Here is a 12,830-nt window from a genome sequence, read left to right on the forward strand (position 1 = left end):
CACCAGAGCAAAGACAAGAGCATTGGGGATGGGGAAGAGGATGATGGACGTGAACTAAATACAATTATGTGATATTTGTTGACATAATACGTTTCATAAAAAATATTTTTTTTCAGTGTGTAAAAGACATTTGAGAGCCGTTCTCACCTGGCTGGAGGCCTGGAGGATCTTGGAGCGGAAAGGCACGATGGCACATAGCACACACAGGAACCAGAAGATGAAGAGGACCCCTGAGGACTGGACCCCGCGTAACCTCTCAAACTGGATCAGAAACGTGGCCAACAGCTGAGAGAGGAGGGCAGAGGCAGAATGTTAGATTAGCCAGGGTTTAATCACTGAGGGCATGTAAGGTGAACCGCAGTCTGACTGGGTCAGCCTTTCATGCTTCATAGCTCTCAGGAGAACTGCGGATAAGCTTCACTCAAGTATATGGCTCTGGATAAATGCTTTCAGCCTGCTACTGATGGCCAGCTAGGACATAGGGGCACCAACAAACAATATAACTGACAGGAAGTGATGACAAGATAAATGGTCTGTCTCAAAACAATACTACATGGGAGAGAAAAAACAATTAAGGGTACTAAAACCAGAGAGAAATAAATGCTATCGATTTATAAATGTGGCGTTAAATGATCATTTAAATGCTGTTATATTTGCAATTCCAAATTGGTGGTGAGATCCAGATAAATCAAGGAAGACCTTTTTGTTTTTTTATTTTATTGGCAGTAACATTCAAATGTCTATTTAGATGTTTTTGTTTAGTAACTGCTGAAACTGACATTAGGTATGTAGTACATGCTGTATGGCAGGGGGTGCCCACACATTTTCAGCTTGGGAGCTACTTTTAAAATGTCCAAGTCAAAATGATCTACCTAGGTCTACCCTGCCCAATCTGTGGCCCCACGCAAAGTCATGAGGCCCTCTGTGCTGCGAGCGTCGACGGGGGGTGCTAGTGAACTGCGAGTGCCGGAACCTCGCAGCGGCGGAGGCCCCACGCAGTGTGCGTCATCTGCGTGTAGGGAGGGGCGGGCCTGTCTACCTGCATTTTTTATGTAGGTAGACAAGTGGCAAATGCCATAATAAGGATGTTTTTGTTTTTTTTAAATGCCATGCGATCTACCCACACTACCTTTGCGATCGCGATCAATGTATTGGGCACCCCTGCTGTATGGGAATAGTATTATGGATTTGGGAAACTGCATTAGAGACTACAGCTGCTTTGGGCACATGCTCACTTTGAAAATGTACCTTTTTAATTATATTTAGACTAAATATTAGGGCTGAACCGAATAACTTGAAGCTTCATTCATAACGTCATCATTCAAATTGTTAATCAACATGCAACAGGTAATAATCAGCATCAGTAATTCCAGTTCAATATATATGCAAGTTGACTTGATTATATCATATCACTGTGAGCTCTGTATTAGAAAATGATGGAAACATTTTTTTTAAAAGCATTAAATTATAAACGAGAGAGCCACACATCCTCATTCTGTTTTTTGTTAGACATATCCTCACCATGGTCATGCCGAGCACCAGCGGGGTGACAAAGTAGATGGGCGGCTGTGTGTTTCCCTGCCGCAGCTCGTGGAATGTGTAGAAGAGATCTGTCCAACACACAATCCATAACAACAAGCCAAACACCTGAGAGCAGAGCAAGAGAGAAACGAGGCAAGGTTAAAAAACAGACAGACATCAAATACTTAAAAACCAAAGGTTATTGTGGCTTAGTTCCAGCAACATCATTGGATGCACACTTGGGACTTTCTCTCATACAGCATCACTGGAAACTGAGAATCTCAAGTCTAGAATAGCCAAATGATTGCATTTAGTTTTTCCCATTCATTCTAGTTAGCCTAGCTAATTCACTATCATTTTTTTTTTTTTTGAGTAAGAAACAAATGTAACAGCATGGTAAGTTGGTAACTACATTACAAAGACTTGTTGAACAAATGTAAATAATTGCTTGCATCAACATTATTATATTAGAGAACTATAAGGAAATTAGTGTTGGTACAATTTAAGGGTCTATTATCATCTGGCCGGGGACGACAGCTGGAAATGAGCAATGTTGGCTAAGCTGCCCCATTTACTGTTTATTGTGACAGTTGATTAATGTGGACTGTCCACGACACTATAAACAAATAAACGTAACTAAACAATGTCAGTCAAACACCCTAACACAGTGGTTCTCAAACTTTTTCTGTCAGGCCCCCCCTTTGGAGAAAAAAAAAAGTCGGGCCCCCCCAACACAAATAGTCAGGCTCAGTGGCGGCGCCAGAGATTTCTTTTGGGGGTGCTGTGGGGTAGCTTGACGTTTCATAGAGGGTGCTGAAACATTTAGGGTTTCCCATTAATGTACCGGGTCGCTACAGTGGAATGTTCTACTGCAACAATCCCCACACGCATACACACTATGTACCCGCAACTGTTACAATGAAGGCTCGATATTCAGCTCACGGCATATAGATGTAAGCAGGGGTAAAGTGCTATTTTTATAGGTGGTGTGTGGACCTCACATAGGGGGGTCCGGGGACAAGCTCTCCCGGGAAGATTTTTAAATATTGAAGTTAAATGCATCAATCTGGTGCACTTTGAGAGCAAAATGAAGAGATCTATGGATACATCTCTCAACACAGAACTGTAAACAGATTTACAATTTATGGATATTTTACAAATCACCCTTTTAAACTTTATTCTTGTTTTACTGTCATATAGTATTTCATACCTGTTTTTAATTTATTCTCTTATTTTTTTTATAACTATAATGATCATATAAACGTGTGCCTCGGAAATAATTGTTTACATTAATGGTGACCAAAACGTTTGAGACCCACTGAGATAACTGAGAGAGTCCTTTAGCTCACTAATGGCGCGTTTCCACTGCAGCGGGTAGCCCCGTTTAAGCGTCCTTAACCGTCCTCAAGCGGCCAGGCCGGTTTTTGGTGGCGTTTCCATATAGCCTAGTACCGGCCAGCGGGTACTTTTTCCCTCTTTTTCCGGCCCCATAAAATCGTGGTTCCCTCAGACCAGGGCCAGGGCTGAACTAGTGACGTCAACACTCTCGACTGCTGATTGGTCAGAGAGAATCGTCACAAGATCGCGCGCGAGTTCATCCCTAGCGTCGCATATATATCTAGAAGCAAGCTTGCAGCATTTTTATAAACAGCATTTTGTAAACGGAGGAGCTACACAATGGCTACGTCTAATAAGAAAAGCACACCGTGGTCGACCGAGGAGGTGACGACGTTCCTACATCTCATTGGGGATGATCAACATCCAGCGGGAGCTCGACGGAACAACTCGAAATGTGAACAAAAACAAAGCCGATCGCCCCGCCTACACTGCGTTACTACCCCAGGTCCTAAACTGTAATGGAAATGCGCCACGGCCTCGGACGGCCAGCGAGGCAGCCCGAGGCCTGAGCGAGGACGCTTAGGGACGCTTAAACGGGGCTACCCCGCTGCAGTGGAAACGCGCCATGAGTCTCTCAGTCTGACAGGAGAGGACTCTCCTCCACTTTGTTGTTAAAAAAAACTCCTTATATCCGTTAGCGTAGCTCGCTAGCACCAGAAGCTAACATCAACGATCTCCGGTACCGGTGCACTATCTCTCTCTCTCGCGCACATACACAAAATGGCTTGTTCCACAACACACACACACACACACACACACACACACACACACACACACACACACACACACACACACACACACACACACACACACACACACACACACACACACACACACACACACACACACACACACACACACACACACACACCACACACACACACCCACACACACACACACACACACACACACACACACACACACACACACACACACACACACACACACACACACACACACACACACACACACACACACACACACACACACACACACACACACACACACACACACACACACACACACACACACACACACACACACACAAGCTTAATGAAACACAGAGACCCAGACGTAATAGTACTGTATCATATTATTTTCGAATCAATAATTTTTCAAAATATGATTTATTTTATTTTTTTTAATGACATTTCTTTTTTTCTTTTTTAATAACCATTTTTCCTCCTGGTCTCTCGTTCCCCCCTGTCATGCCTCTGCGCCCCCTGGGGGGGCGCGCCCCCTACTTTGAGAACCACTGCCCTAACACATGCCTGAAGCTGGCTGTCCAATGATTTTCATTTGTCTTTAAATCATGCAGTTTCAGGAGCAATATAATCATTTCCATTGAAATGTAAAATATATCTAACTGTTTTAGAGCTATTCAATGAAGAACAGATCAACCAACAGTACTCATAGCACTAGATGGCATTGTGAATATCAGCCACGTGTAACAATCTAACCTTGTTCTGGAGTGCACTGTGATCAAATCTACAACAATGAAGTCCCCTCTCACCGTTTTGAACCTGTTCATTATGGACATCATGATGTAGCCCCTGTTGTTCCTCTTGAGATAGAAGAGGTAGATGGGGCAGACGGCCCAAAGGTAGATGCACGGCAGCCATGACAGGACGGAGAGCTGGAAACACTCCGGCAGGTCGGGCCGGTCCGTGTGGAACGTCTGATTGGCTACCTGCAGACACACGATATGGGGAACAACACTTTAGTACAAAGTCTCCTGAAGTCTGACCATTCAGTTACAGTTTGTTCATAATACGCTGTCCTGCACATCTGTTTAAAGTCCTCATATCCAAATGTTGATACATTATTACAGTATACAGTGCCTATTCTACCCTACAGTATTTCATTTCTAAACTTTTCAATTGTTATAACAATATATATTTCTTATTCTGCAACTTACTTAAACCACATTGTCTTTTACAAAATTGTAAGTACTTGTTAAGTATATTTGATGTTGCATCGTCGGAGGAGCCTTGTAATCCTTTAAATGCAGTGCTTCATATTTGATCAAAAAACCCAAACTGGTATGTCTGACCTTCTCACTGGATTTGCAGAAACTCTGCTCCGACATACACTTCTAAAAAGACATCGCCACACCTCCAACACCCAACCAAAAACACCACTTCTAGTTTATCAGAGCAAATGGTTCCCTTCAACACTGTGAACATATTTACCCATCCGTCATGGGAGAAGAAAACATGATGTGAAATCCTGTTCTTTGTATGTTAGAAACTTGTCTGCCACCCTCTGTGCGATATCATAGTAACTTTAAATGCCAGGATTAACAGCTTTACAAGCAGGTTAGAGCCAGAGCAGCCTGACAACATTCCTCTAACTGTGGTATATGCAGTAACCAGGAATGTATTGGATTTTAAATCTTTGAAAAGAAGCAAAGGCATCAGCAATCATTTAGGGGTTAGAGATGTACCAAGATGTTTAAATCAGATATTTATATGATGTTCATAATACACATATCCAGCACCTCTTTGATCATATTATATATATATATATTGCTATTGTAATTTACTCTTTTACCTAGTCACTACATTTGTATTTTCAGTGTATTTATTTGCAAAAAAAGTTACACAACACACAATAAACCAAAGTAAAAGATGAATGTGACTGATAGCATTATTATTATTTGTTTATATTCCTTAGATATCGAGATAAGATGGCTACTGTGAATTATCCTTTGCTACGCTAATCATGTGATGAAAAACTGATACTGTGCCTGCCTTTATTCCATTTAACCTTGAAACTTGAATTGCATGCAGAGCTGTCAAAACCCAGAAACTCTTTGTATTCCTAAATGAATCAGATCAAAGACTGTCAGCTATTTATAGAGGTGGGAAATGAAGAAAATCTAAGAAAATGCCATTCTGCAAAATAATACATCTTAAATAGGATATAATATGCTCATGTTGTGCCTCTACTGTGACATGTTTTCATGCTGACATTTTCAAAAAGGTCATTTCAATCTTTGCAGACCTTTTACATGTACATGCACTAAAACCTAATAACACACTACAGGAAAGAGAAAACCCCCAAAAAGCATAATAGGGCCTCTTCAAAACATCTTATGAGACACAGTTTACCACAAACACAATGCCGAATATGGGGTGGAAATAGATCGGGCTAGTGGTTTGGTGTGCTGATCCTCAGATCAGAGGACCAGGGAAGCACAGGTTCAATCCCACCTTGACCACCGCAGGCAACATGCTGTTGTGTCCTTGGGCAAGACACTTCACCTTAAATTGCTCCTGTTGGTATTGTCCACAGTAGGGCTGCAAGATATTGGAAAAAAACTGACATTGTGATATTTTCTCCCCCTGCGATATATATTGCGATATGAAAAAATACAAGAATTGAAGAAAAGGCCATTTTTTTCCCCGCAAAACATCCTTTCTTGAACTTTCATGATACAATTGGTATTTTTTTAACTATATTTAACCGGATGAAGAATTTTAGTCACGGACGTCTGGATCTGAAGTTATAACTTCAGATCCAGACGTCCGTGACTAAAATTCTTATTGTTATACATTTATATTGTGTGTTCTTCAGATACTCAATTGGAGTTTCTCCTAGTGTTGATATGTATACAATTGCTGTTTATTTTGTAGAGTTATGTCTTTTTTTAAAAACTCATGTCTAATGCATAACATTTCTGCTGTGACATATCAATTTACCAATGTGGGATAAATAAAGTATACAGTGTATCCATCTATATAAATATATGTTTTATTAATTGTATTGTAATCTAAAATGGAGCAACTGTGTGATTCCGACACTGATATGTTAATGTGTAACTTTTTCCACACCATGCATATGAAAACAGATCATTTATTTTGCAGCAGAGCAACAATAACTGAGTGATCCGAGGACATCCGGAGGAGATGGGTAAAGTAAACATGAAGCATAGTGGGATGCAGCCCTGACTCAGCCCGTGGTTATCGTGCTCCCCTGGACAAACACAGTACAGGACCCACCCACAGACGGAACCAAGATAAACACAGGGTTGCTGTGGTATGAGGTGTTGGGTAATTGCTCGTGTTGGTGTGTGTGGCAGCTTTGAAATGTCTCTTCTTAAGGAGTCCTACAGTATACCCTCTGGCCCTAAACACAATGTGATGTGTAAATGACCACAAGCACATATATTTCTGTCTTTTTTGTCTATCATACACCCAGAAAAGGTGTTTAAGCTTTTGAATACCTGATAAGGCCTGAACATATTCTCATTTGTTTGAATAGTTGTTTGTCTATGCATCATCCAGTACATCTAACTGAATCCAGGGGAGCAAATAATTAAGACCCTTATGTTGTAAATATTGGAACCTTTTGGGATATTTACTGTTTTACTTGCCAAGAACCAAAATTAGAAGTATGTAATGTGCAGTCAACATAAAGCTACAGCCAGCAGCTATTAAGCTTAGCATAAAGAGAAACAGATAGTCGTGCTTTTTGTGCCAAAAAACAGCTATTAGCTCCTCTAAAGCTTTAACACCAACACAAACGTACATTGAAAAGCAACAAATGATGATTAAATGTGACAAAAGTGTGTACCAGTTTAGGGTGAGGTGTAAAGAAGCATAGGGTAAACATGTTTCTCAATTACTGCTAATAACTTTTCACTTAGGCCCCGGCCCCACCTGGACGAAACGGGTTGTATCCGCATAGTTTCTCTTGCGTATAGCCATGGGCGTCGCAGCCATTATATGAGGGTGGGACAAGTCCCCCCCACTTTTTCAAATGATTAGTTTAGACCCCCCCACTTTTACCATGTGGAAAGCCCGTGAATCGGTCTCTCCACTCGCCGCACTTTGTAGAGCGCTGTGTCAGTGCTTCACTATCAAATCCATTCCACTTGCTTATTGAGAGAATGCCCAAATCAATGAAACTCCGTACCATGTTTTCACTGCTGCTTTGTACCAAGGCAGATTCTCCCATAGCGAGCGCATGTTCAAGGAGTGTAGTCGTAGTTGGACAGCTCAGATCTGTTGTATGAAGCGATGCCGGTAGCGGAGGTAAGGCACACACACCAAGTGTTCAGGACATTGTTAATACAGCGAAAATCAAAGTTGACGATCTCTTGGTTTGATATGTTTTCTCCCCCAGACAACATGGACATAAGAACATTTTTTTCAAAGAATAGGAAATTAAGTCTTCAGCTGGTAGCAGTTAATCAGTTAACAGTGATGGCGGCGGTGGCGGCAAAAGCGTCTCACTTCTGGAGAGGAGTTTTGTCTTTATGTTATGATAGAGAGACACAAATACTGAATAGTTTAGTTGAGAAAAGGCATCGAAATGCCAGGTTACTAGTGTTTATCATGTAAACAGGGAACATGAATAACCCCATCTCTCTGTGCTCATGTAAACACCATGATGTCCATAGAGACGCAGTCAGTGTGTTTTACTGGAGCCTCAGTTCAATAAGAGATTATTTTCTGAGTTCTTTAAGGTACTCTCTCTCAAAATGGTAATGTGCATTATATTTTAATTATACTTCTTATCATTCAGAAGCTGTTTGTGTGTGTTTATGTTTTACTGAGTGCTTATAGGCCATTTCCATCCCAGTATTCAGTTAACTATTTATTTTCTGCGCACATTACATAGACTAGCTAATATTCTACCTCCTGCTTGGGACTTTGAGTCTTCAAAATGTCCAATGTCACAGACTGGGACTTACTTTAGAGTCAGTTGTATTTACATTCAGTATGACTTGTTATGATTCAATGTGAAAGAGTATACTGCTCAATACATAATGATCACTTCACCACCTCTCTTGACATCTAGGCGCTTGAGAGTGAGTCAGAGGCAGAACACAGGGACAGTGGAGAGAGGTCCATTGCTGAGGTGAGTGATGAAAGGGAAATGACAGTTTAGAGTAAATTGTGGGACTCTCATCCCAGAATGTTAAGGAAATCAGTGGGGATATTGAAAAGGAAACATTTCAGTCAAGGGGCATCATATGACCAATATAGACAGAAGAGCAACATTTAAGTCAATGATACCATTCCTAGGTGAACTTAACATCGGTATGGAGTCAGATCAGTCGCAATATTAATAAATGCTCACAGAAGGATTCACAAATGTATTTTGCGATTTATATATAAATGACTCTCCACAACAATATCTCTCAATGCACTCACAAATATTTATTGTTGTATATAAATGTACAAAAAATTGGCATTTAAACTGCTTTTTATTAATTCAAAGACGGCTCTGAATTAATAATCAAATATGTTTCCTTTCTTTACTACTGGATGAAATTACAAAATGTACCCATCATTTTCTTCATGCTAGTATAGCTACATAAAAGTATCAAACCACCTGTTAAAATGCACCAGAATACAGGAAATCTATTTTTTTTCGTGGGGGAGGACCCCCAAACCCCCCGTTAAAAATGTCCCCCCCACATTCAGGATGCTTCCTACGCCCATGCGTATAGCCCTTTCGTTTACACGAGGCCGTAACAAAACGATAGAAACAGACCCCGCAAACGAAAACGGGTCCCAAGGTGGATAGATCTGCAAACGGAACGCTCTGGGGGGGCAAACGGATCCGTATGTATGCCTCTATACGATCATTTCCTGATAACAATGAAATAGCCCCGTCTCCCTCTCCCCACGTCTCCTGCTCAGAGATAAGCTGCTGGGCTGTCAGAAAAGGGGGAGGAAAAGAGAGGCTCCGTTTATTATTATTATATAGAGTCGTTATCAATTTGCTTTAAAGCTCAATAAATAACAAAGAAGACCTCTGACCAGCACTTTTCTAATTTTGTACGGAAGATTTCAACTTTAACGGACATGTTGACCGGCGAAAAAATGTTTTAACGGAAACTGCCGCACGGTTCCCTCGTCCCTTGGAAGAGGTGGAGAGGTGGGTGTTTTTCAACTGCTGGTGGACTACCGGAGAGATTTACAGCAGGAGAACAGGCCGTCCACCGCGGAGAATAGACAGAAGGGCAACCGTGGCAACCATGCTCCAGGGTCTTCTTCGCTGCTTTTGGTGTATTTTGTGGCGGTAGCAGCGCCACTTACAGGCCTGGCATATGTACTACAGCGTTTCCAGCATTTCCAGCGGTCTCGTGTGAACGGACAAGTTAATGAATCGAATGCGTGTGAACCGTATGAACGGAAGACTTTTTTGCAATTGCGTTTGCGTTTTACCGTATGCATCCTCGGGGCCGGGGCCTTAATGACAGAATGTTGCTAGGTTTAAAGTAACGAATATCTGATATTACCAACCTATCTTAAAGTATAAATATCACTGATTCTAAATCCAAATATTTCTCCAAGTGTGCAGATTAAAATAAAAGTCATACATGCATAACCCCATGTACAAACACACTTTGGTTTTTGTACAGATAGAAAAAAGAATATGAAGCAAGTTAAGCAGTTAGCTTTAGATGTGCTCTAAATGTCTATTTGATATTCAACTGATTATTTAACAAGGAAAACTGAAAAAAGTTGCACTGGTTTAGGTTTTCAAATGATTAACATTTGCTGCCTGTCCTAGTCTCAGATTAGAGTAATTGAGGTGTACGTTTAATTACAAAACTGTTTGAAATACCATCACAAGGGACAACACTTAAGTTAAAAATGACAGATAAAACTAAATGTAAGTACTTCAGGTTTTCCAGTTAACAGGTGTAAATAAATACCAGCCTGACTGTAGTGTCACACAGTATTGCATTTAAGAGTAACTAAAAAGAAAAGGAACATTTACCTTTTCTGAAGGTTTTGTTTCTCATTCATTTCAAAAAGCTGACAATACACTGTCAAAATAAACTACAATGCAAATGTCTGCTAATCATGTAACCAACGTTCTTCTTTATCCTTCCCCAGCCCTGTATTTAAGACTTCACTCTCGTCCTCCATGTTTGCAAAAACCACGTAACCTTGAATAATTGGAGACAGTATTGATCATTCTCTCTTTGGGTATTTTGTTCACAACAACAACTGTCAACAACTGTCTTCTGAAGTTTTAGAGACGTAACGTATATCGACTAATCGAGAGGAATATTTGATAGGTCGATTATTAGCACAACACTGGAGCAAAACAGGCCGTTGTCACGCTCCTTAACACCATAGTTGTTAGAAGTAATGGATTCTGCAGAGTTTTGCATTACAAATGTGTCCACAGCACAACGATTTATAAGTTCTCCATTCCAACGCTTTTTTCCTCATGCCAACCTGAGCAGCAGGGGAGCGGCCAACAGCACATTATCTGTGTTGTGTTTGTAACACACCTCCCTATCACACTCGGCATGGAACAGAGGGCTGAAAGCAAATGTCACATTTAAAAGCATGTAGTTATCTCGACTGCCCACTGGGGAAAAGGCAGCGAGTAAATATCCACTTTAATCACACCATTGTGTTTTATTTGCTCACACATCACATTTGTTATTATCTTAGTGGCAAAGACACTGAATGCACATAAGAAATGGTTTAATTAATTCCTGCTATATCGGCTCACCTTCTAAAAGGAATATTCACACAGTGGTGAAACTTTTTAAATATTTGCCAGGGGAAATTAACATTTCAGTTCGTTTGAAAGTGATAACAAAAAGGAGATTGTTTCCATGGATGAAGGGACTACATAAAGGCTACGTTTTCTAAGCGTATGTGGTTATTGCAAAACGTGTTCCCTTTTCCATATATGTAATGCTACATAGGCTGTTATCATCACATTAGCGCCTACCGATACAATCTGAAACTGAAGATTGCGTAACTGCACATAAAATAATACATGTCATTTATATAGCACTTTTCCTGGAGCTCAAAGCGCTTGAAAGGTTAACAATCAATAATAATTGCGCTATTGCAGGGGGGGCGCGTGAAGCTTGGGAAGAAGTTTGTAAACAAACATTGGTTGCTCGTAAAAGAGAGAGAGAGAGAGAGAGAGAGATAGAGAGAGAGAGAGAGAGAGAGAGAGAGAGAGAGAAGAGCGAGAGAGACGAGAGAGAGAAGAGTGAGAGAGAGATAGAGTAGAAGAAGAGACGAGATGAGAGAGAGAGAGAGAGAGAGCTGCGATGAGAGACGGCTAGAGCGAGAGTATGAGAGAGAGAGAGAGAGAGAGAGAGAGAGAGAGAGAGAGAGAGAGAGAGAGAAGAGAGAAGAGAGAGAAGAGAGAGAGCAGAGAGAGAGAGAGCGAGAGAGAGAGAGCGAGAGAGCGTCTCTCTCTCTCTCTCTCTCTCTCTCTCTCTCTCTTCTCTCTCGCTCTCTCTTCTCTCTCTCTCTCTCTCTCTCTCTCTCTCTCTCTCTACTTATAGTTGGACCTTTTATGTCTTGTTATTATTAGCAAAGAAAATGTAATGTTTGTACAACTATATACAATTCATTCTACCAATCTCCGTGGGAACCAGATTAGGGGGGGCTCGAACATATTTCCAATTTGGGACCGCTGCTACTAATCAATGATGAAATATATGGAAATCAAACGCAACACAATTTCCAAGCCTTATAGTAAAGAAATAACCTTGCAAAGCATTACAAAGGTGTTATATATAGTTTGAGTGCATGTAAATGGTCTGCAAAGGCTAAAATCCCAAAGTTCCCTCCAGAGGGAGTTTCTCTCCCACACTCTCCCCCTCACTCTCCTTAGTTATTCTCATATACAAAGTTACATTAATATTAGGGCCGGGACTTTAACGCGTTAATTAAGATTAATTAATTACACAAAAATTAACGCGTTAAAAAAATTAACGCATTTTAATCGCACTTATTTTTGCACCGCGGAACGTTTCTCACTGGATGAGTTTCAGGCGTACCGATTATACTGGAGCACCAACTAACGTTCATGACTTCAGACAACAACAAACCACAGTGAACAACAGTGGGAAATGTTGTTTTAAAAACGGACGGATGGAAGCGTCGATAAGAGCACGGTTGTGT

At 40.9% G+C, this 12,830-nt stretch overlaps 1 protein-coding gene across 2 annotated transcripts in view; it reads right to left on the reverse strand.

The window, feature by feature from the left end:
- Nucleotides 1–12,830, reverse strand: part of abcc3 (ATP-binding cassette, sub-family C (CFTR/MRP), member 3) — a 94,594-nt gene that overhangs the window by 51,513 nt on the left and 30,251 nt on the right. For both annotated transcript variants that reach the window (XM_034227459.1, XM_034227460.1), the window contains exons 2-4: nt 4,433–4,609; nt 1,522–1,647; nt 148–285 (exon numbers count right to left, since the gene is read on the reverse strand). In XM_034227459.1, coding sequence (XP_034083350.1) covers nt 148–285; nt 1,522–1,647; nt 4,433–4,609 — 441 coding nt within the window. The remainder of the gene's footprint in view (nt 1–147; nt 286–1,521; nt 1,648–4,432; nt 4,610–12,830) is intronic.

The sequence above is a fragment of the Gymnodraco acuticeps genome, unplaced genomic scaffold (genome assembly GCF_902827175.1).
Source record: "Gymnodraco acuticeps unplaced genomic scaffold, fGymAcu1.1, whole genome shotgun sequence".
Taxonomy (NCBI): Eukaryota; Metazoa; Chordata; class Actinopteri; order Perciformes; family Bathydraconidae; genus Gymnodraco; species Gymnodraco acuticeps.